General features: G+C 48.3%; 1 protein-coding gene across 1 annotated transcript in view; it reads right to left on the bottom strand.

Moving 5' to 3' along the window:
* Positions 1-24,624, bottom strand: part of FMNL1 (formin like 1) — a 138,688-nt gene that overhangs the window by 8,645 nt on the left and 105,419 nt on the right. The window contains exons 12-21 of the mRNA XM_030220847.1: positions 24,201-24,350; positions 22,877-22,978; positions 18,015-18,246; positions 17,169-17,558; positions 14,417-14,541; positions 13,845-14,047; positions 11,685-11,919; positions 11,175-11,243; positions 7,274-7,354; positions 250-379 (exon numbers count right to left, since the gene is read on the bottom strand). Of these exons, the coding sequence (XP_030076707.1) occupies positions 250-379; positions 7,274-7,354; positions 11,175-11,243; positions 11,685-11,919; positions 13,845-14,047; positions 14,417-14,541; positions 17,169-17,558; positions 18,015-18,246; positions 22,877-22,978; positions 24,201-24,350 (1,717 nt within the window). The remainder of the gene's footprint in view (positions 1-249; positions 380-7,273; positions 7,355-11,174; positions 11,244-11,684; positions 11,920-13,844; positions 14,048-14,416; positions 14,542-17,168; positions 17,559-18,014; positions 18,247-22,876; positions 22,979-24,200; positions 24,351-24,624) is intronic.

Here is a 24,624-nt window from a genome sequence, read left to right as displayed (position 1 = left end):
GTCTGATGCCTTGCTTGCTTTTCCCTTCAGCCTTAAGGTTGGCCCTGGCGTTGGTCCCACCAAATAAATAACTTATGTGCTCCACCTTCTGGGCTGTGTCTAGGCAGTCGCCTATGCGTCTCTACAACCAGGGGGGTACACACATATTACTTACAGAATGGATAGAGCTCTATGCTCGACTTGTTTTGGCAGTGGCTTTTAGACACAGCTTCACCCCCTATTTGCTATGACAGTAACAGAGCTCCTTACCTGCTGCGGCCTTGTCCAAGAAATGTAGTTCAGAGTAGAAGCCAGCCAGCTCTGGGTACTTCTCCTGAATCACCTTCACAATATAATGCAGCAGAGTCTGCTTCCGATCTGTCGACTTTGTCTCTAGGAGCTGCCAAGGACAAAATGCTGTGTTGGAATGTATGTGGTACCCTCCGAATGCTTCAACCTTTCCCCTGCTTCCCAGCTGCAGTCTCCGACAGCTAGTTTTGTGGTTATTTCTGAAAACTTGTAGCTGTTCTCTGTAACTCTGGAGTGCACTCCCTGAAAGGCCTTGCTTAACACAAGACTATCTCTACTCCAGGAAGCAGGTGAAAGCTTGGCTCTCCAACCAGGCCTTTAATGGAAGCAGTAACTAAGGGCCCCCTTTACCAAGCTGCAGCAAAAGGGGGCCAGTGCTGGCGTCGGCGTGTGTTTTACACGTGCACCAAGGCCCCATTTTACCACAGCTGGTAAAAGGGAAGTCTCGCTTTCTGACAGGAAATGGCCGGGCGGCAAGTAAAGCACGTGCTGTATGGCCATTTCAGGGTGGGGGGGGGGGGGGGAGCCCTTACTGCCACCCAGGGGTGTGCTGGTAAATTTTTAACAACGGGCTCTCTCTCTGGGCATAGCCAGCCCTGAATTTTTTTGGGGGGGAGGGGGAATACATGCCTCTCTCTCCCCTCCCTTCTGCAGGCACGCTAGGCATACCTTTGCCAAGCCCCACCAGCCAATAAATGAACTGCCACCATTCTCTGCTGCTTGTTTCTGGCTCTGAGCAGCATGATGGAACCTTCTTGCGCTTGCATGAAAAGTCCCAGCCTGATGCTCAGAGTCAGAAACAAGGAGCAGGGAGCAGCAGCAGTCTATTTACTTGGCTGGTGGGGCCAGCATCACTGCCAGCAAAGTAAAAGAGAATTCAGGAGGGGGCCCAAGCCCACATTTTGGGAGTCCGTTGTTAAAGTAGCCATGGGGAGGCCTACTTTAACAACCAGCTCCCAAAATTCTTAAAAACTTAACAAACGGCTCTCGCGAGCCTGTGAGAGCCCGCTCCAGCACACCACTGCTGCCACCCATTGAGGGTGGTAACCGGGCAGCGCACAGCACTGCCCGATTACCACTGGGTACACTCTAGCGAAAGAAAAATACATTTTTGTAGCGCCAGAATGATGGCGCGCTAGGGGTGGGAAGTACCACTGGGCTGTTGCAGTTGCCTGGCGGTACTTCCTGTATAGCAAGTAGTAAGCCCGCGTTGGGCTTACCGCTGCTTGGTAAAAGGGGCCCTAACTTCTTAGTCTCACATACACACATACAAGGAGTGACTCGGGCTGCACATACTGCAGCAGGACATGCTTATCCACTCCTACCCTAGCTGAGATAATATTTAACCATCTCTCTGACCTCATGTGCAACTTTCTTTAAATCAGTCACCTTATTTTCTAACTCCTCTTATTCTCTTACCTATACCCTTTACTTACTCTCTTATCTATACTCTTTACTTATACCCTACACTGTCAATTAAAATGTTCTATTACATATTGTGTTGACATTGTAAGTAGTATACTATCAAATACAAAACTGGAAAATATTACTAAAAATCATAATTAAATTTTCATATACCTTTTTTATTTTTATTCCCAAACAAATCATATATTAAACTTATTTTTACTATACAAATGCACAACAATCCCTAACAAAATTATCTTAAAACATATCTTCACATCCATCCATTCATTACCCTTATAAGTTGACTAAACAAAACTCCTCCGGAATCGAAAATAGTCCGTGATAGAAACTTTTCTTCTTAATGAATCACCAGTCCATCTAGCGAACCACATCCGGTTCTGCCCAGCTCATAGTTTCAATTTTAACCACGGAGATCTTCCCGTATTCCGTAATTTCCAAACAGATTTAGAGTCAAACACTCCTATTTCTCCAAAAGATTGGCCAGCCCGAAATTGTGTATCGCTCAGTTGGTGTCCGACACAGAAATTGTGTTTCGCTCAGTTGGCGTCCGACACAGAAATTGTGTTTTGCTCAGTTGGCGTCTGACACAGAATTTGTGTTTCACTCAGTTGGCGTCCGACACAGAATCTGTGTTTCGCTCAGTTGGCGTCCGACACAGAATCTGTGTTTCGCTCAGTTGGCGTCCAACACAGAATCTGTGTTTCGCTCAGTTGGCGTCCAACACATATCAGAATCTGTGTTTTGCTCAGTTGGCGTCCAACACAGAATTTGTGTTTCGCTCAGTTGGCGTCCAACACAGAAATTGTGTTTCGCTCAGTTGGCGTCTTCAGGAGCTGTCAGTCACAACTCGAATAATACAAATGTATTTGGCATACCGTAGCTGGAAGGATCAGTCAGTCCAACCGCAATCAGAACTCTAAACATGCTTAGAGTTTGGAGGAATAGGAGTGTTTGACTCTAAATCTGTTTGGAAATTACGGAATACGGGAAGATCTCTGTGGTTAAAATTGGAACTATGTGATGGCAGTGGCGTAGCTAGAAGGCAATTTTTGGGTGGGCCAACAGGTTGGATGGGTGGGCACTAGAGTTGCCAACTTTTTTGAAAAAGAAAAAAAACAGCAAACCTGATGCACCCATGCTCTGTCCCTACCCCACTCCCCATAACTTCAATGAGGGTTGCAGTGCAGGCTTCAGTGGCTGCAGGCCAATTGAGAGCTAAGGGAAGTACAATAGACTGCACTATTCAGCCCCACTGAGCCATGGTCCTCCAACACACATATGGTATTGAAGCCAAACACATTCTGCATCCAGAGAACCTCCTGGCCGTCCACCAACAATGGATACAGAGCACAGCAAGGACAATTCTCCATGAAACTCATCATATAAAGAAATTTTGTTTTCTAGTGTAATCTCAATTACAGACATATTATAAATTAACTTTAAAAAAAATCTATAAAACAAAAGTCACTCAGAACCTAGAGCAAATCTACCATGCCAACACTAACTTCCAAAAACAAAGATCCTACCTATGAAAAAGAAGTGCCTTAAATATTATAGTAGGGCCCTAAAATACAAATACATTTATCAGGAAAGCTGAACAAGCCAAATTACTACAGAATGCTACATGGAAACTTCATGCTAACAGAATACCTCAGTCACACACACAAGACACAAATGCCAAATACAGAATAAGTGACCACAAACTCTAGAAATATAAATTAAACGGAAACCCCAAGAAACTAGACCTTGCATGTAGTACAACACCAGAGAAACAAGAAAGAAAGGCATTTGCTCCTGTGCAAAATATAAAGATGGCACATGCCAGGGATGGTGTTAGGGGATGCAACTAGGGCAATTGTGCTTGGTCCCTTGGCCAGAGAAAGCCTGCATGCTGGAAGCTGAAGGAGCAGCCTGGTAATGGACTTTGGGGTCCTTTCCTAGATTTCTGTCCTGGACCCCAGCCATGTTTACCATCAACTTTGGCAAGATGTACATTCCAAATCCAACATATTATATTCACAACATTGAAAATAAAATATTTTTTATACCTTTTTGTTGTCTGGTCATTTTTTCTCAAATCATATTGGTCCCAGTCTCTGGTTTCTGCTTCCCTCTGTCTTCTCTTAACTCATTTGCCAGGGTCTCCTATTTGACATTTCTTCTTTCTTCATGTCCATCATCCATCTCCCATCTCTGTTTTCCTATATTTCCTTGTTCAGTATCTCCCCTGTGTTCATATCCCCTCATCCATCATCATTCCTCTGTGCACCTATGCACCCCATGCCCAGCATATCCCTTCTGCATTCCTATTCTCTCCCTTGTCTGGTATCTCTCCCCCCCCCTCCCGTGTCCATATACCCCCCTCTCCAGTGTCCAGCATTTTATCTCTATTCTATACCCCCCCCCTTGGTCAGGCATTACCCCTCTGTGCCCATGTGCCATCCCCATACAGCATCTCACATTTGTGTCCCTGTCCCCATGCTCCCACCTAATGCCCATCATCTCCCTTCTGTATCTGTATACTTCCCTATGTCCCCTTTCTCCCTCCTCCACACCAATGTGTCCCTCTCCTCTCTGATCCCACCCCCCAACCAGCTTCTCTTCCTCTCTTTCCTTCCCCTTATGCATCTGGCTCTTTCTCCCTGCATCTCTCTCCCTTCCCTCTGCATATCATCATCTGTATATCCAGCACCTCTCCTTCAGCCCCCCACCACACGTCCAGCATCTGTCTCCCTTTCATCCAGCCCCCCTACATGTTCAGCACCTCTTTCCCTTTCATCCAGCCCCCATACATGTCCAGCACCTCTCCCCTTCACTTCAACCCTCTGCATATCCAGCGCTTCTCCCCTTTCCCTCCACCCCCCCTGCATATCCAGCACCTCTCCCCTTCCTTCCACCCCCCTATATATCCAAAACCTCTCTCTTCCCTCCAACCTCCCTTCTGCAAATCCAAAACCTCTCCCCTTCCTTCCAACCTCCCCTCTGCAAATCCCCAAACCTCTCCCTTTCCTTCCAACCTCCCCTCTGCAAATCCCAAAACCTCTCCCTTTCCTTCCAACCTCCCCTCTGCAAATCCCAAAACTTCTCTCCCTTCCCTCCAACCTCCCCTCTACAAATTCCAAAACCTCTCCCCTTCCTTCCAACCTCCCCTCTGCAAATCCCAAAACCTCTCTCCTTCCTTCCAACCTCCCCTCTGCAAATCCAAAACCTCTCCCCTTCCTTCCAACCTCCCCTCTGCAAATCCCAAAACCTCTATCCCTTCCTTCCAACCTCCCCTCTGCAAATCCAAAACCTCTCCCCTTCCTTCCAACCTCCCCTCTGCAAATCCCAAAACCTCTATCCCTTCCCTCCAACCTCCCCTCTGCAAATCCCAAAACCTCTCTCCCTTCCCTCCAACCCTCTGCCCCTGGCAAGTCCAGCACCCTTCTGTTCCCTCCCCTCCCTGCCTCCCCTTACTGGGCCAGCACGCAGCACCCCACTGACTTCCTCACCCTCTCCCACCCCTGCCGCAGCGCTTCATTTAATGTTGTCGGCGCTGCTGTTACAGTTTCCCACCCCCGCGGCGGCGCTTTACACTTTACCTGACAGCAATGCTACAGATGCAGCGCTGACATCCGACGTCCTGCTCCGGGGCCTTCCACGCTGATGTAACTTCCTGTTACGGAGGCGGGACGCGGAAGGCCCCGGAGCAGGACGTCGGACGTCAGCGCTGCATCTGTAGCGTTGCTGTCAGGTAAAGTGTAAAGCGCCGCCGCGGGGGTGGGAAACTGTAACAGCAGCACCGACAACATTAAATGAAGCGCTGCGGCAGAGGTGGGAGACGGTAACGGTAAGCATCTGCTTCTGGGCGGGCGGGCCTGAGGCTAAACTGGGTGGGCCTGGGCCCATCCAGGCTCACCCGTAGCTACGCCCCTGTGTGATGGGCAGAACCGGATGTGGTTCGCCAGATGGACTGGTGATTCATTAAGAAGAAAAGTCTGTTATCATGGACTGTTTCCGATTCTGGAGGCGTTTTTTTAGTGAACTTATAAGGATAATGAATGGATGGATGGATGGATGTGAAGATATATTTTAGATAATTTTGTTAGGGATTGTTGTGCATTTGTATAGTAAAAATAAGGTATTTTGGTAAGTTTAATATATGATTTGTTTGGGAATAAAAATAAAAAATGTATATGAAAATTTAATTATGATTTTTAGTAATATTTTCCTGTTTTGTATTTGAGTTTTAATTGGGGTAAATTTTGATTGTTAGATTCCCGAGGAGGTGTTGTTGAAGTAGTATACTATGCCATACTTTGTATTGATAATTGAATATTTTTACTGCTATAATTGTCTATTGCTCATGTTTGATTTATTCTTACTGTACGCTGCCTTGACTGAATTCCTTCAAAAAGGCGGTAAATAAATCCTAATAACTAACTGAAGGGCCCTTTTACTAAGGCTCGTAGGCACCTACACGCATCCAATGCACGTCAAATTGGAACTTCTGCCCAGCTACCGCATGCCCCGGGTGCTAATTCCATTTTTGATGCACGTCCAAATCACGGGGTAGAAAATATTTTCTACCGCATGGCGCTTACCCGGCCGTAATTGGCAGTTTACGCACGCTGACTGCCCGGTTAGCGTGTGAGACCGCTAAGTCAGTGGGTGGCGGTAAGGTCTCAGGCTGAAAATGGATATGCACGTCAATTTTTGTCCACAAAAAAGGCCTTTTTTCCAGGCGCGCTGAAAAATGGACCTAGGCGCGCCCAAAACACGTGCCTACACCAGCACAGGCCACTTTTTGGCGCACCTTAGTAAAAGGGCCCCTAACTAACTAACTAACTAACATGTGGGGCTAACTGTGTTGAAAACAAGGCCAATTATCAAAGGAATCCTGTGTGACACCTCCCTTAATGCCCACTGCCATAGCTGCCGAGAGGGGGGGGGGGCAGGGGAGACAAATTTCCCTGGGCCTGGGCCTCCAAGGGGGTTTGCCGCCGCTCCCCCCCCCCCCTCCGTCCGTCACCGGGCCAGGCCCCCTGCATTGAAATCACAGCGCCTCTCACCTCCGTGTGAAAGCGCTGCAGGCAGCAGGGCACCTCCCTTCGGGCTTCCTTCCCTCCTTGTGTCCCGCCCTCGTCTGACATAACTTCCGTGGGGGCGGAACACAAGGAGGGAAGGAGGGCCGAAGGGAGGCGATCTGCTGCCTGCAGCGCTTTCACATGGAGGTGAAAGGCGCTGTGATTTCAATGCAGGGGGCCCGGCCTGGTGGTGGACGGAGGATGGGAGTGGCGGCGACCTCGGGGGGGGGGGGGGGGGGCGGAGCCCCGGGGCAGCCTTGCTTTGGGCCCGGCCCAGTCTCTCGGCGGCCCTGTCCACTGCACTGCAGCATCCAAAGAGGAGAGATTTGCACCTCCCATCTCCCTTGCACTCTGTGTGGCCACTCCACTTGCACAGCCTCTGGAACAGCCCTGCTTCTGTGGCTAAACCTAGCCGCTGAATTCCAATCCACACGCCAGCTATGTATATGCAGAAAGCACACGTGGGACAGGCTGGTTTCTGACCCCATGCTTACCACGTCAAGGCTCTGCAGACGGAATCCATAGGCAGCCCCTCGCTTGCTGCTGTTCATGTAATTCCCAAACGCCAGGACAATCTGTGGGCAGAGAATAACCATTATCACCCTGTATTCCTGGCACTTCTCTGGACACTTGTTGTGTTTCTTTTTACTGTATGTATGAAGATGTATTTTTGATAACATACCGTGTTTCCCCGAAAATAGGACATCCCCCGAAAATAAGACCTAGCAAGGGAGGCCTTATTTTTCGGGGAAACATCGGGGTCACCCCCCCACCCGAGATCGGCGGCTCCCCCCCTCGATCGGCGGCTCCCCCCGCCCTCAGTCGCTCCCGGAACTAACCTCTTAAACGCTTCCTTTCACCATTCATCTTCGCACTCACCGCAAGCAGCAGGGCAGGCCACTCCTTCCTTCCGTGTCCCGCCCTCGCCTGACGTTACGTTACGTCAGGTGAGGGCGGGACACGGAAGGAAGGAGTGGCCTGCCCTGCTGCTTGCGGCGAGTGCGAAGATGAATGGTGAAAGGAAGTGTTTAAGAGGTTAGTTCCGGGAGCGACTGAGGGCGGGGGGAGCCAGCGATCGAGGGGGGGGGGGGTGACCTCAGGTGGGGGGGAGGGGTGACCCGATGTTTCCTGAAAAATAAGGCCTCCCCTGAAAATAAGACCTAGCGGGTCTTGGGGAGCAAAAATTAATATAAGACAGTGTCTTATTTTCGGGGAAACACGGTAGTTATGTTCATTTTAATTTGCTATTACACCCTTCATAACTAGATATCAAGGCAGTTTACGATCTAATCAGTGAAAAGCAGGGGTGTAGCCAGACGTTGATTTGGGGAGGCTCAGGGGTGGACTGGGGGGGGGGGCAAGCATGTCTCCTCCCTCCCTCCCCCCCCCCCAATCATGCCTTTGCTGGCAGAGATACTCAAGCTCCGCCAGCCAAAGTTTTGCTGCCAGAACCCTGCAGCACTGTCTAAGAAGCGAGGAAGCAGGCAGGCTGCTCCAGCCTCCAACACCAGCACTTCCGTACATTCTCAGTTCAAATACATGAACCAACTGAGCATGAGCAGAAATACTGCCGAATTCCTACTGCTCAGGCAGTACGGACTGGGCTCCGGCAGGAAAACTCTTCGGTTGGCAGGACTTGAGCACCCTCGCCAGCCATATATTGGCTGCCACAATTTTGGAGGGGTTCTGAACCCAAAGTGGAGGGGAACCCACACCCCCAAGCCCCCCCCCCCCCCCCTGTGGCTATGTCACTGGTGAAAAGAAAGAAGAACACCATTGAAATAAATAGGAAAGCAGAAAGAGATAAGTAGGATGTCCAGGAGGACCAAGAGAGAGTAGGCAGGCAGAACCTTCACACCCTCACCCAGATTCGGTGCAATACTGAGGTATTATAGTATTCTCATGTTTGTTCTCCATTCCTTTCCTAATTCTTAACATTCTGTTTGCTTTCTTAGATGCCGCTGCACCTGAGCAGAAGGTTTCAACGCAGGGGCGTAGCCACGGTTGGGCCTGGACGGGCCCAGGCCCAGCCACTTTTCCTTCAGGCCCGCCCAGCGCCCACCCTAACAAGCCCCAACCCAAGCCATCTTTTCCTGCCTCTTCTGCTGGCTCTCCCCATCCGCGTGGTCTGTTTAATTTTAGTCCTTGAAGCACCGTTCTCCCTCCAGGACCGCACCGGCGATTCCGATAGCCTTCTGCCAGCGTGCATCGTCGGGGGCGGGGCTTCTCCTTAGGCGCATCCCACCTCAGGACGCGCCTGAGAGGCTCCGTCCCCGACGACGCACGCTGGCAAAAGGCTATCGGAATCGCTGGTGCGGTGCTGGAGGGAGAACGGCGCTTCAAGGACTAAAAATAAACAGACCACGCGGACGGGGAGAGCCGTCAGAAGAGAGGGAGGGGATGGCGAAGGCAGAAAGCGCTGCCAAGGTAGGCCGAGGGAGACAGAAGAAAATGCCGGGGGGGGGGGGGGGGGGGGGGAGGGAATATTTTAAAATTACTGTGTAGGGGTGGGGTTGGGAACAGCCCACCCAGGTTAATGCGGGGCCCGCCCAAAATGGCAGGTCTGGCTACGCTGCTGTTTCAACGTATCATCAACGATGACAGCTAGATCTTTTCCTGGGCGATGATTCCTAATGTGGAACCTTGCATCATGTAGCTATAGTTTGAGTTCCTTTTTCCCCACATACATGACTTCGCACTTGCTCACATAAAATGTCATCTGCCATTGGGATGCCCAGTCTTGGAAGGTCCTCTTGCAATTTTTCACAATCCTCTTGCAATTTAATGACTTTGAATAACAGCAAATGTGATTACCTCACTAGTTACTCCCATCTCTAGATCATTTATAAATATGTTAAAAAGGCAGCAGTCCCAGCACAGACCCCTGCCGAACCCCACTATCTATCCTTCTCCATTGAGAATACTGATCATTTAAGCCTACTGTCTGTTTTCTATCTTTTAACCAGTTCTTAATCCACAGTTTGACATTACCTCCTATCTCATGACTTTTTAACTTCCTCAGGAGTTGTTCATGAGGTACTTTGTCAAATGCTTTTTGAAAATCCAGATACATAATATTGACCTGCTCACCTTTATCCACATGTTGATTCACCTCTTCAAAGAAATGTAGTAGGTTGGTGAGGCAAGATTTCCCTTGACTAAATCCATATTGGCTTTGTCTCATTAATCCATGCTTACGTATATGCTCAGTAATTTTGTTGATTATAATAGTCTCTATCATTTTGCCCTGCTCTGACATCAGGCTCGCTGGTCTATAATTTCCTGGGTCACCTTTGGAACCCTTTTAAAAAATTGGCGTTACATTGGCCACCCTCCAATCTTCCGGTACTACTACTACTACTATTTAGCATTTCTATAGCGCTACAAGGCGTACGCAGCGCTGCACAAACATAGATTTTAAAGATAAATTACATATTACTAACAATAGCTCTGCAAGTTCATTTTTCAGTTCTGGGAGCCCAAGCCTGCTTGAAGCTGAAGGACATACAGCCTTCTGGCTGTTTTTGGTGCCTCCTCCAAAATTTCTGCCCTGGGCTGCAGCATTTCTAACACTGACTGGCCTTGCTCTTACCAGGGGCGTAGCCAGACAGCCAATTTTGGGTGGGCCTGAGCCCAAAATGGATGGGCAGGGAATTGAGCCCCTCCTGGCCCCCCTACGCTCTGCATTCTGCCTCTCTCCCTACCCTCAAACACAAAATATTAAATACCTGAGCTGTTGGGGATTCCCAAACTGCACCAGCTGAAGGTTTCCTCCTCCTTCCAAACAGCAGCTGGCAGCACTAAACTTGAGCTGACACTGCTGCCAGTAGTCCGGAACCAGGGTTGCCAGGTGGAAAATTTTTTCCCCACCCAAACCAGCCCAAAACCCGCCCAAAGTCAAACCCCGCCCCTGACACCCCCACCCCGGCCGTCATCAACCCCGCCCCCGCCGTCATCACCCCCGCCATCATCGGCCCCGCCTCCCAGTCATCGGCCCCGCCAAGAACGTCACTAACCCCGCCCAAACCGTCACTAACCCCGCCCAAAACGCCACTAGCCCCGCGGCCCGAAAAACCACTTAAAAAACCGCCGAAAGACCCCAAAACAAGCCCAAAAAACCGCAACCCGCCGCGGGCAAAAATTTCCCGTGGCGGGTCGCAGAAAACCGCCCAATTGGGCGGGGAAAACCGCCCACCTAGCAACACTGGTCCGGACATGCTCAGTGCTTCCACATGGGTGACAACTGAGCATGTGCAGAGGGGCCGGTCTGTGGTGCCAGATGCCATTTGGAAGAGCATTGGCTACCTGAGGAGAAGGATTCCCACCAGCCACAGCAGGAGTGCCACAATTTTGGGTTACCCCTTCCCCTTCCCACTCCAGAGCTCTGTTACTTACCTCCAAGATGTCCTGGAGCTTGGAGGACGACTTGAGAGACATGGAGGCAGCGATGATTGCATTCAATTGCTGAGACAGAGCAAGAAATAACTGGTGTGAGATCAGTGAGCACAAAAGAGAATACAGAGCACAAGACATGGTGTGTTTATTTATTTAAAATTCTTCTATTCCACTTAATTCATAGTTCTTAGCAGATCACATAGATATATACATAATATTAAAAGAAACCAAACTTACAGTGAGTTTATACATACAGACAGATAAAATGAATCAGTCCATCAAAAAGTAATTGCTGAAAATTCACTGGAAAGATAATTCTAATCTCAATTCTACTTTTTGGTGACAGCAGATAAGCACGATGCAAAGGTTCAGCACATCAACCAGTCAACAGTATAGAAACTCCAAAACCCTATCCATAGATACTTCGAATACCCAAACCCCTCAATCCTCTCCTGTCATCATCTGCTTTCATAACTTATCCTCCTCTCAAAAATAAGAGCGAATTCATACCGGTGTCAGCCTCTGCACAGTATCTGGGAAATTGCCCAGGAAGGTCATAATGTTTATCCGCTCCAAGAGCTGGGGAATCTTGCTGAACTGGATCATAAATCTGTCCTCGTCTGAGAGATCCTCCAGGGGCTTCTGTTCCTTTTGATACTTCCTAATGAGGTTCTGTTCATACTCACTGGGGATGAAACGCTCAAGTAGCTCCAGGAAATCCAGGTTGAGGGACTGCAAGTCATAACTGGGGAGGAGAGAGGAGAGACTGAGGGGAAAAAATGGCTGGAAAAGAGATTGGGTGAGTAACATAGAGCCCCTTTTTCTGTATGCCTCCTTTCCCACCCTCTACGAATCTATATTCTTCCTTCCACCTTATCAATACTGACCCCTTCTCTCTTTCATTGTTCCTTTTCATGTGTGACTCCCCCCTTTTCCACCCATTTAAACTTCCTGCTAGCCCCCTTAGAGGCAGATGCAGCAACCAAACGTAAAAAAATCTAAATCGTTAAAGTCCCTAACGATTTTAAAATAACGAAAAATGCACCAAAAAAAAAAGTCACACATGCTGAGATCGGTATTGAAACGTACAATGTACCAAAGAATCACAATACACATCGTTAATCAGCCCCCAAATCATGCGCAGAGCAGCCAAGCGTTATGTTAGCTGCTCTGCGCATGCCACAAACAGTCAAAACACAGTCAAATCACAAGCACATGGCTCCCAAATCAAAATAAAAATAAAAAAAAAGGGTCGGGAGGGGGCAAGGGCGCTCATCAGGAGCGTCCTGTACGGACGGCCTTGCCCCCCCCCGCGCTCGCCACTTTCCGCCGCTCCCCCCACCCCGAAAAAGCAAAATGCTAGCTGCCCCGGTCCCCCTCCCTTCCTCACTACTCTGTCACCTCAGCTCCGCCTCCCGACATCCTCCGTCCTGTGCCCCGCCCCCTTTTGGGGTCGTCGCCGCCATTCCCCTCTTCCATCGGGCCCCCCTCCCTCTTACCGGGCCCGTGCAGCGCCTCTCTCCTCTGTCCGAAGGCGCTGCACGGGCAAGAAGAAAGCTGATGGCTGCCTTCGCCCAGCTTCGATGGCGCGTCTTTCTCCTGCTGGGCCCGCCCCTGTCTGACGTCAGGACCTACGTAGGTTACTGACGTCAGACAGGGGCGGGCCCAGCAGGAGAAAGACGTGCCATCGAAGCTGGGCGAAGGCAGCCATCAGCTTTCTTCTTGCCCGTGCAGCGCCTTCGGACAGAGGAGAGAGGCGCTGCACGGGCCCGGTAAGAGGGAGGGGGGCCCGATGGAAGAGGGGAATGGCGGCGATGACCCCAAAAGGGGGCGGGGCACAGGACGGAGGATGTCGGGAGGCGGAGCTGAGGTGACAGAGTAGTGAGGAAGGGAGGGGGGCAGGGGCTGCTCGAATTTTGCTTTTTCAGGGTGGGGGAGCGGCGGAAAGTGGCGAGCGCGGGGGGGGGGGGAAGGCCGTCCGTACAGGACGCTCCTGATGAGCGCCCTTGCCCCCTCCCGATCCTTTTTTTATTTTATTTATTTTTGTTTTTCTGACGTCCTTTGGACCAATCACAGCGCTTTTAGCTCTGCTAATGCGCTGGGATTGGCTCAAAGTTTGTTTATTTTTTCTCTTAATGATTTTTCCTGCCACAGAGCTGACCTAACGAGTGGTCCAGACCTCTCGTTAGTTTTCCTGCCTTTTTCCTGCGTAAAGGCAATCGGAAAAGGTTAGTGCATGTCGTTTCAATGGGGTTTTCACACTAATTGCTCATCTCCATTCCGTTTTCGTTAGCTGCTGGCTTCCTCGGTAAAAGCCCTTTGATGCATGCAACGGATCAAATTTTCCTCATTGGAGAGTCATTAAAGGCTCATTTAGCTTTAGTGCATCTGCCTCTTAGTCTCTTGCATTTTCATTTCCTATTCAACATGCTTAGCTGTTGTGCAGTGGGACCAGTAGAGGGCAGCATATTTTATTTATTGATTTAACTTTTTTTTTTTTTAATATTCCGCTATATCTACAATACTAAACAGATTCCAATAAACCATACACATTTTAAAAATCAAACATCAGCAAAACAAAGCATAATATCCTATACATCCTGTTCCTCCAGACAGCATCATCTTCCATATTCATTAGGGCTACATAGGACCCGTGGGACTGATACTCACGTCTGGATAGCCTTGCAAATGCATTCGGTGCTCAGACCTCCCTTCCTCAAGGTGATTGCCAGGTTCTTGGCTCGGTTGGACTCAATCAGTGTCACTTTGCTAGGCACCTTCTGTGTGGTTTTCACTGCCAGGGTGCTCCTGTTTGTGCTGGGGCCCTGAGCCTTTGTCTTAAACAGCTCCTCGAAATCATTCATATTCAGCTCCTGGGGAGAGAGGAGGAAGAGGTCAGAGAAGGAGACAAGGGGATCATGGGAATTTTCACTGTCATTCCACTTAATGATATTTCAATATATGTGTAAAATAAAGGGTTGGTAACACAGATAATTATGGTCAGCGAAAACAAAACCGGTGCAATAGAAGTTTCCCAGTTCACCTCACTTCAGCTGTATAATAGTCACCTGTACCCTTCCCCCCCCCCCCCCACACACACACATACAGACCTTGCCTAATATACCTCACTCCTGCTGTGCAGTAACCCCTGCTGTTCCAATTCCAAGACCTGCCTTCCCCCCCCCCCCCCACCCTAGTTCTGCCAATACCTCATGTCTATAACTTCAAATCACTCTCTTTACCTGCAACACCTTTTCGTCATTCAGCTCTTTGAAGACTGTCCCCTTGATCTGAGTGGGTTTGAGAGCAACCCAGTTGAAGAGAGGCATTCGGGACTTGGTTTTAATTGGTTGTTTGATTTTGATATCTAAAAAAAAAAAAAAATACAAAGAGAATAAAGATAGAATAAAACTATGCCATGATTCTGTTTTGTAAAGGATCAATTGGCACTAACACATCTAAATAGGTTACTGAAGTACTCGCTAAGACATCCAGTAGCTCAGGACCTGTCTGGGTTCCCTGTAGCTCAATAATTCTCAACTCAACGTGTAATTAAACTCGAATTTGTTGCCTGAGAATGTGTTGAAAGCAGTTAGCTTAGCAGGGTTTGAAAAAGGTTTGGATACTTTCTTAAAAGAAAAGTCCATAATCCCTTATTAAGGGAATTGGTAACATCCACTGCTTATTTCTAGGATAAGCAGCATAAAATCTGTTTTACTGTTCTGGGATCTTGCCAGGTAATTGTGACCTGGATTGGCCACTGTTGGGAATCAGGATACTGGGCTTGATGGACCTTCAGTCTATCTCAGTCTGGTAACACTTATGTTCTTAACTCAACCTCACTGTGTGTGCAACACTTGCATAGGAAAATTGGTATACAAATCTCTCTCTTGCATATTCATTGTGGATATCCTGAAAACCTGACTGGCTGGGGTTTGCCCATGACAGGTTTGGGAACCCCTGGCTTAGACTATAAGAATTTCTGCTGCTGGCTTTCCCATTATTTCTTTTTGGTTTGTCTGAATGCTGTATAGCCTCACACGTACTCTGCTCATTTAACAAGTGTAGACTTGTGAACATCTCAATGTCACTTTTTTTTACTGGGGATGACAGCCTGAATCCACTGGCTTCTGTCCACCAACCACTCCTCTACATTAAATGCCTGCCCACCTATGATCTGACTTTTACACTTAGGTTCTTTTTTTCCCTAAGGTAAACACTTTAACCATTCCCTCTTTACTTGAACTTTACTGCTTCCTTGTCCCACCACCATTCAAACCTTCCAAATTGCCTCATCTTAAAGGCAACTCCCTCTTCCAAATATTCGCCCTCTGTAAATATCAGGTTTAATTTATTAACACATAAGAATAGTCACACTGGGTCAGACCAATGGTCCATCTAGCCCAGTATCCTGCTTCTAACGATGGCCCATCCAGGTCATAAGTACTTGGCAGAAACCCAAAGAATAACAAGATTCATGCTACCAATCCCAGGGATAAGGAGTGGCTTCCCACGTTTCTTAATAGCAGGTTATGGATTTTTCCTCCTGGAACTTGTCCAAACCTTTTTTTAAACCCAGATACACTAATTGCCATTACCACATCCTCCAGCAATGAGTTCTAGAGCTTAACTAATCGTTGAGTGAAAAAATATTTTTGCTATTTGTTTTAAAAAATATTACCATGTAACTTCATGGAGCGTCCCCTAGTCTTTGTACTTTTTGAAAGAGTAAACAATCAATTCAACAACTACAACAACAAACTTTTATATCTATCTATCATAAGAACATAAGTATTGCCATACTGGGACAGACCGAAGGTCCATCATGCTCAGCATCCTGTTTCCAACAGTGCCTAATCCAGGTCACAAGTACCAGGTAAGATCCCAAAACAGTACAATACATTTTACGCTGCTTACCCTAGAAACAAGCAGTGGATTTTCCCCAAGTCCATCTTAATAATGGCTTATGGACTTTTAGGAAGCTATCCAAACCTTTTTTAAACACTGCTAAGCTAACTGCTTTTATTAGGGAAAGGGAAATGGGACTTGATATACCACCTTTCTGAGGTTTTTGCAACTACATTCAAAGCGGTTTACATATATTCAAGGGCAATGGAGGGTTAAGTGACTTGCCCAGAGTCACAAGGAGCTGCAGTGGGAACTGAACTCAGTTCCCCAGGATCAAAGTCCACTGCACTAACCACTAGGCTACTCCTCCACATTCACTGGCAATGCATTCCAGAGTCATGTTGAGTGAATATTTTCTCCAATTTGTTTTAAATTTACTACTTTGTAGCTTCATCGCATGCCCCCTAGTCCTAGTATTTTTGGAAAGAGTAAACAAGCGATTCACCTCTACTTGTTCCACTCCACTCATTATTTTATAGAGCTCTATCATATCTCCTCTCAGCCATCTTTTCTCCAAGCTGATGAGCCCTAGCTGCTTTAGCCTTTCCTTACAGGGAAGTCGTCCCATCCCCTTTATCTTTTTCATTTCCCTTCTCTGTACCTTTTCTAATTCCACTATATCTTTTTTGAGATGCGGTGACCAGAATTGCACACAGTATTCGAGATGCAGTTGCACCAGGGAGCGATACAAAGGCATTATAACACCCTCATTCTTGTTTTCCATCCCTTTCCTATAATTGTTTGTACATCCCTTATTGCAGTGGTTCCCAGTCCTGGTCCTGGAGGCACCTCAGCCAGTAAGGTTTTCAGGATATCCACAATGAATAGTCAGATCTCTCTCATGAATATTCATTGTGGATATCCTGAAAACCTGACTGGCTGGGGTGCCTCCAGGACCAGGTTTGGGAACCACTGCCTTCTTGAATGATTGTATGGTGTTTTCTTTTTGCACTCTATATTAGTAAACCACTTTGAAGTTCAGTTGAAAGGTGGTAAAGAAAGTGTTTCAAACTAAATTGAACAAGCGATCCGATCCGTAAGCAATCAATGAGATGAAAAGCTGAACCAGTATTAGCTGACCCTCACCTGAGCTGATTGCTGGGTCCAGACAATTCAAGGCACTCATTGGCCCTCCAGGGGGTGGAGGTGGTGGGGCAGGGCCATTCATCCCAGAGGCTGGAGGCGGAGGAGGAGGTGGGGGTGGTGGGGCCCCAGAGACTCCAGGCCCAGGAAGTGGAGGGGCTGGGGGAGGAAGAGTGACAGGAAGGGGCGGAGGTGGGGGAGGAGGAGGAGGAGGGGAAGGGGCACTGCTGACAGGAAGGGGAGGTGCAGGAGGTGGGTCAGGCACTGCTGTTTCTGATTGACATGGCGGTGGTGCAGGAGCAGAAATGGCATCTGTTAATGGAAGGGGAGGGGCAGGGGGTGGTGGCACTGGGGCTGAGGCAGGAGGAAGAGGAGGAGGAGGAGGAGGGATATCTGAAAAAAAAAAGGAGCAGTTATTTAAAAAAAAAAAAAACCCTAAATATTTCACAGTTGACATCCAAGAACTAATTCTTCTATTTGAAATCATCACTACAGCACAATGTTGGCACTAACCTGTGTGGGATCCTTCCACTGCCTTTTAACCACCCAGTTCTGCTCTGGCTATCTTGCAGGTTGAACTGTTTAGGGCTCACAGATTCTGCATGACAGTGGAGCCCTGTGCAGTTCACACCCTGACACAGCTGGAGTGGCACCAAGAGGTTAGAAGATAGTAAGAGGTCCCCATGTAGGCAAGCAAAAGCATTGACTACAGCTATTGAAAGGCACCAGGGGTGTGCATGGCAAAAAGCCAGAACTAGCTTGGCAGCCTTATGCTGGTCTTCTTTCAGTTTCTCTGAAACTCAATAGCACAGAGTTAAGATTTAACCCTATAGACTCTCTCCATAGTACCTGTACTGCTGGAGGAAGGTGCTTCAAGGGTGACCATGCCCGTGGGCAGAGTCCTCACACCAGCTTCAGGCTGAATCTCGATGACAGTGTCTCCTTCTGGCCCCCGCAGAATGCGAATCAAGCCTCTATCCTCCAGCTCCTGCAGGCTGCGCTCTAAAGCCGCCTGGCACTGTGACGGCTGTGGTCGTTCCCTGCCATCTTGCTGCGAGACGTTCACCTGGCTGAGGTTTTCCTGCACACGACGAACCAAAAAACAGGATCACTGTGGTATCTACCAGAGGAAAGGGGAGCAGAGTGGCTCCAGTAGAATGGAATTGGCTCTTGTGCTTAAAGAAAGATCCACAGCTTACCTCCTTTAAGAAGAATTTGAGAGACTATTTGCTTTGTCTGGCATTTTTTTGTGTCTACTTGATTATTGTTTGTTTTGAACTGTTCTTGAAGACCTTTACTGTTGTTTGTTTTGATTGTATTACATTTTTTTTTGTATTACCACCTTGGATAAAGGCGGTTTATAAATACAAGTTTATTTCAAGTTTATTAAATGATTTTCTGTCCTACCAATCTACAGTGTGTCTAGGCGGCTTACAGTCTAAAGTGGGGAGAAAAGGAAATAACATGCAGTAAAGAAAACGTCGGACAGATTGGTACAAAAGGAGAAGGGGAGAACTAGAATAATAGAAAAGAAGAATAAAAGGGTTAACACAAGAGGGGGGGGGGGGGGTCTACTAGTATCCCAAGCAATCCCGATCAGCCACCAAATGCTTCCAGAAAAAGATATGTCTTCAAGTCGGTTTTGAACCTAGTTACAGTGGGGAGGGTTTTCAAGTGTAGTCGCAGATGGTTCCAGAGCTGAGAAGCCAAGACGGAGAAAATAGAGCGACGCATGGAGGCCGTGGGATCTGCAGAAAATGGGGGGAACTATGAGAAGATGTTGATCAGAAGAGTGTAAGGATTGAAGTGGGCAATAAGGGATAAGATAGGCCAAAAGAAAAGAGGGCTCCTGATGCTCTCTAACGGGCAGATGATCGAAAGCCCTGCGTTGTTCTTTCATTGGAGTAGGGAGGTGGCCTCTCTCCTCTTCCATCGGTGCCGCCATAAAAATGGTGGTGCCCAGCCCTGCCCTGTGCATCCTGCGCTGGGCAGGGCACTGCCATTTTTGAGGCGGTGCCGATGGAAGAGAAGGGATGCCACCTCCCTCCTCCAGCGAAAGTAGGCGGTGGGTTTGAGGGTTGCTAGACCTTCAGGTCAGGGGGTTGACTCAGGGCTCCATTTGAGGAGATGCTAGGGGGGGGTTAGGGTGGCTGCAGACCCACCAGATCTCCAGCCCCCCTGAACCTATGTTGGGGGGGGTGGACCTCCAGTCCCCATATTACTGGGGGGGGGGGGGTCGGGTAAGGGTTCCTGCGGGGGAGGGCTGATGCATTGGGGGGAATGGGGGGCCTGCTAGCATGCAAATGCATGCTGGACAGGGCTTATTATTCCTCCCCAATGGTCTGCAAACCCTAATGCCAGCTCCGAGCTGGCGTAGGGTTTGATCATTGGGAAGGAATATATTTAGCATGCATCTGCATGCTACTTGCGCTAAAAGCCCTGTTTTGCAAGCTAGTTGCATTGCTTCACGCGCTCGGGGGCTCTGATCAAAGGGCGGTAGCAAATACAGGTACTAGTATGGCGCTAACAGCCTCTAACGCCTGCTTCTGATCATTGGCCCATAGTTTTGTAAGTTAAAAAGAGCAGCTTGTAGGCAATACGGAAAGAAATAGCCAATGAGCCAATCTAATTCTAATATTAGATTCCCTATTTTTGAAGGAAATGAAATCTATGGGGTCGATATTCAGCCAGCAGCTGTGAGCATTTTTTTTTTAGCTGCCACTGGTGTTATTCCTGGATATTCAATGCCGGGTCATGTCTGGGTGCCGGTATTATGCGGCCGGCTGTCTCTTATGCAGTTAAGTGTCATATTCAGCACTTAACCACATAAATGACACAGCATAAAGATAGCACTGACTTTTATATGGTCCGATTTGCATAACATAGCAGATGATGGCAGATAAAGACCTGTATGGTCTATCTAGTCTGTTCTAGGTGATAAACTCATTACATAAGGTATAAGGTGATACAACATTTGTATACCTGATCTTGATTTGCCCTTGCTATTTTCTGGGCATAGACTGTGGAAGTCTGCCCGGCACTATCCTTGTTCTAAAACTTCTGAAGTTGTCGTCGAAGCCCTTGCAAAGCTCCACTCCAACCCATCCAAATCTACCCAGCCCCAATCAGGGCACAGACCGTAGAAGTCCACCCAGTATTGGCTTTGCTTCCCAATGACCAGTGCTGCCACCTAGTCTCTGCTAAGTTTCTTTGGATCGATTCCTTCTAAGCAGGGTTCCTGTGTTTATCGCACTCATTTTTTAAATTCCATTACAGTTTGATTTGACTGTTAATCTTAGGCAGTTAAGTGCTGAATTTCTGTACAAGTGCAGACTCCTCCCCGGACCGCCCACAAAATGGCCGGCTTTGAGTTTAGTGGTCTGTGGTGATATTCAGTGGCAGTAACCAGTTAAGTACCACTGAGTATCAGCAGATAACCCCACACAAGCGATTTAACCAGCCAGGAGCCATTTGTGGCCAGTTAAATCGCTTTGAATTGTGCCAAATATTTGTATTTGATTCGATTCGGCCCCAAATACATTATTCGTATGTAGCTGAATAGCGATTTAAATTTGAATATGAATAATCCAACGCTCTACTGTGCTAAAATCCTACAGAAACAAACACAATCTCTGATTTCACATTGATTCTTTTATTATTTGTTATGTTAAAGCTCAGTGCCCATTATTCGTGTTCGGCCGAATAATATTTTTCATTATTCGTATTCGGCAGAATAGTAAATTATGCTATTCACCCCAACCTTTTTAGTTACTTCTACCCTGATAACAAGATTAAATGGAAGTCATATTCAGGTCTATAAACTGTTAAATTAAATTTTATTGGTATGCATGAGTAAACAGCGACTTGGGAACCAGAAGGGCCCAATTTCAAATCCCGTGCAGCTCCTCGTGGCCTTGGGCAAGTCATTTAAACCTCTGTGCCTCAGGAGAAGGCAGTGGCAAACCACTCATATCGTGCCAAGAAAACCATGAGGGTGGGTCTCATTGCATGGTCACCAGGTGTCAACACTGACTCAAAGGCACATCTTCAGGGGCGTAGTCAGACTTCAGCGAGAGGGGGGTCCAGAGCCCAAGGTGAGGGGGCACATTTTAGCCCCCCCCCCCAGTGCCACCGACCCCCCCTCCTGCGCCAACCCGCCTTTGCCTACCTTTGCTGGCGGGGGATCCCAACCCCCGCCAGCCGAAGTCCTCTTCTTCCCGCGCAAGGCGTCCTTCTGTTTCTGACGTCCTGCACGTTGTACGTGCAGGACGTCAGAAACAGAAGGAAGGCTTTTACGGGAAGAGGACCTCGGCTGGCAAGGGTTGGGGTCCCCCACCAGTAAAGGCAGGCAACGGCAGGAGGGGGGGTCGAGAGGGTCGTCGGCAGGGGGGTCCAGGGCTAAACCTACGGGGGCCCAGGCCCCCCTGGCCCCACGTAGCTACGCCACTGATCTGGATGCATGATTAAGGAGAGGGGTTTCTGTTGTTGACCAACGCAAAAACCTTGCTGTTTCCACAGCCCCCTTCCCCTAACTGAGTCATTTAACAAAAATTTGTCTTCTCTTTATAACATTCAGGAAGGGTGTTATGTTAGACAAGATACTGGATCAGTGTCTAGCATGACTGCTGTAAATGTCAGAGCTCAGAGCCCCTCTGTGCTTTCAGAAATTGCCATGAAAGCAGGACTGCACAGGACAGTCAGTGACATCTGACTGGTTAAAAATGGCCTGGTGCATCAATATATCCTTTTCCACAGCACAATTTAATATTCTAAATGCAAGCAGAAATGTCAAACCAGTGCAGGGCTGGTGGTTGGGAGGCGGCAGGGCCGTGCCTAGGGTCTCTGGCGCCCCCCTGCAGACTATCAGTTGGCGCCCCCCCTGCAGACTATCAGTTGGCGGCGGCGGCCCCCCCCCCCCCCCCGTGAAAATGATCGCTCACCACTTGCCACACTGACAGGAATTGTCAGCAATATTCTTAGAAACAAATTGCTATACATTGCAAAATAAGATAGCAGATGTAAATTCTCAAAGTAGACATATTCCAAACACTAAAATGAAAATAAAATGATATGGATATGGATATGGATGAATGGAGGGGGGCAGGGGAGAGAGGCACATGGATGGACATGGATGCCAGAGCTGGTGGTGGGAGGCGGGGCTGGTGGTTGGGAGGCGGGGATAGTGCTGGGCAGACTTATACGGTCTGTGCCAGAGCCGGTGGTGGGAGGCGGGGCTGGTGGTTGGGAGGCGGAGATAATGCTGGGCAGACTTATATGGTCTGTGCCAGAGCCGGTGGTGGTAGGGGGGGCTGGTGGTTGGGAGGCGGGGATAATGCCGGGCAGACTTATATGGTCTGTGCCAGAGCCGGTGGTGGTAGGCGGGGCTGGTGGTTGGGAGGCGGGGATAGTGCTGGGCAGACTTATACGGTCTGGCCCTAAAGAGGACAGGTACAAATCAAGGTAGGGTATACACAAAAAGTAGCACATACGAGTTTATCTTGTTGGGCAGACTGGATGGACCGTGCAGGTCTTTTTCTGCCGTCATCTACTATGTTACTATGCTACTATGTTATTCTCAAAGTCAATTTTTAGGTTTTTATAAAATGGTTTTTGATATACAAATAAATCTATAGAGTCTGTACAGCTGAACCCACGTTACACAGATAGAGTGAATCTCCCCTCCGACCCCCTTATTCTGTGTCCACACTCACCCGTAACACGTCCTGCTCTTTTCGTGCCTGGGTCAGCTGTTTCTCCAACTCTGCGATCTTCCCCATATAATCATTGTCTGTGTCTTGGAGCCTGTCCGTGAGCTGTGAAAAAAAAGAACGCTGCACACACTAGACCTTTGGAATCACATAAGAGGTTTGAGGGTACTGTATTGCCAAGCCAGGGCTAACCCTGCAAGTGAATAATCCGGGGGGGGGGGGGGGGGGGGGGGAGGGAGCAGGAAGAATCGGATTGGCCTCTGACAATTTTGGAAGAAAACTCAAAGACTTGCAGTGACTTTCACTCTGCAGGCTTCTTTAGCAGGGCTTCTCAAACTTGTCCCGGTGACTCCACAGCCGGTTGGGTTTTCAGCACATGCATGAAATAAACAGGGCTTTTTTTGAGGGGGTACTTGGGGGTACTGAGTACCCGCACCTTTTTCATTGTCCGCTAAAATTGACTCATGGTCCCCAAGTTATAATGAAAGAGCTCAGGCTCTACACACCAATTCTGCCTTTTCATAGATTCTGTGACTGGTTGCAGGGGGCCTGGCTATTGTGGGGTGGGTCCCTCAGTGATAACCCCAACCCTGAAGAGTGGCCTCTCATTTGAGTACTGGCACCTTTTTTGCTAGAAAACACACACTGGAAATAAATGTACATATACAGCACAATCTCGCTTATCTGACCTTCGCTAATCAGACCATATGGCATATCTGACAGACTCCCGGTGATGTCACACGGTTTCTTTTTCTGCTTTCCAAACCCGGGACCCTACGTTTACCACCGTTGTGAGCCGAGACCCTGCTTTTGCTGCCTTTGTTTCTGCATTGTTTGAGGGGGTTTCCATTGTTTTCCGTATTATTGGACTTTTGATTTATCCGACAACGGGTCGGTCTCGTTTAGGTTGGATAATCGAGACTTGATCTTTAATGTATGTGACTTTATCTCATGCAGATTTTTTGTGGTTATCCTAAAACTCTGATGGTGGATCCAGAAGAAATGGGAGGAAGTAGCATTAGTTGACACATCTCCACCTCCCAGTAAGCCCATAACCATATTACAACTACCACCATTATTTTATTAATATCCTCAAGTGCCAAAGGAACAGCAAACAGAGCATCAGAGATATCTGTTCATATTCAGCTCCAGGATGTGGTGCCTCAATGCAGTTATCTGTCATGGGGCTTCTTGACATGAACACAGACATCATCATCTGATAAACTCATGCCCTAGGAAGCACAATCACTTCTCTCCAGAGCATCTTTAACAGCTGTTTGCCCAGCTTTGTAGCCAAAGCCCCATCTTCCTCTCCTAGACCATTTACCTGTAACACCTGGTCCTCCAGGTCCTCCATGTGCTCCAGCACAGCATTCTTGGTCTCAGTGTCCTCCAACAGCGCACCGACATCAAAAACATTATCCAGATACGCTTGGATTTGCACCTGTAGCCTGTCGCTTTCCGTGAACTTTAGTTTCTGCAAAATACAGAGATAGCAGAAGCCCGAGGGCAGTTTCAGCCTCCCTCACCCTGGTGATGGGCTCTCTTCCTGACATCTGGGGCCTTCTGAGAACTTACAGGCATCAGCCTTGACATTGGGAAGCCTGACCTTCTCACCAAGCTTTAACCCTGGTTTAACTGTCTTAACCAGCACCATCTAAAGAGAATTCAAGGTGCCTTCCCCCAACCCTCCCACCCCAGTTGGGCATTAAGCTGAAGACAGAAATGGATTTTGAAGAAGGTTTCAAGGG

This window comes from Microcaecilia unicolor, chromosome 12 (assembly GCF_901765095.1).
Source record: "Microcaecilia unicolor chromosome 12, aMicUni1.1, whole genome shotgun sequence".
Lineage (NCBI taxonomy): Eukaryota > Metazoa > Chordata > Amphibia > Gymnophiona > Siphonopidae > Microcaecilia > Microcaecilia unicolor.
This window is presented reverse-complemented; position numbering and strand designations above follow the sequence as displayed.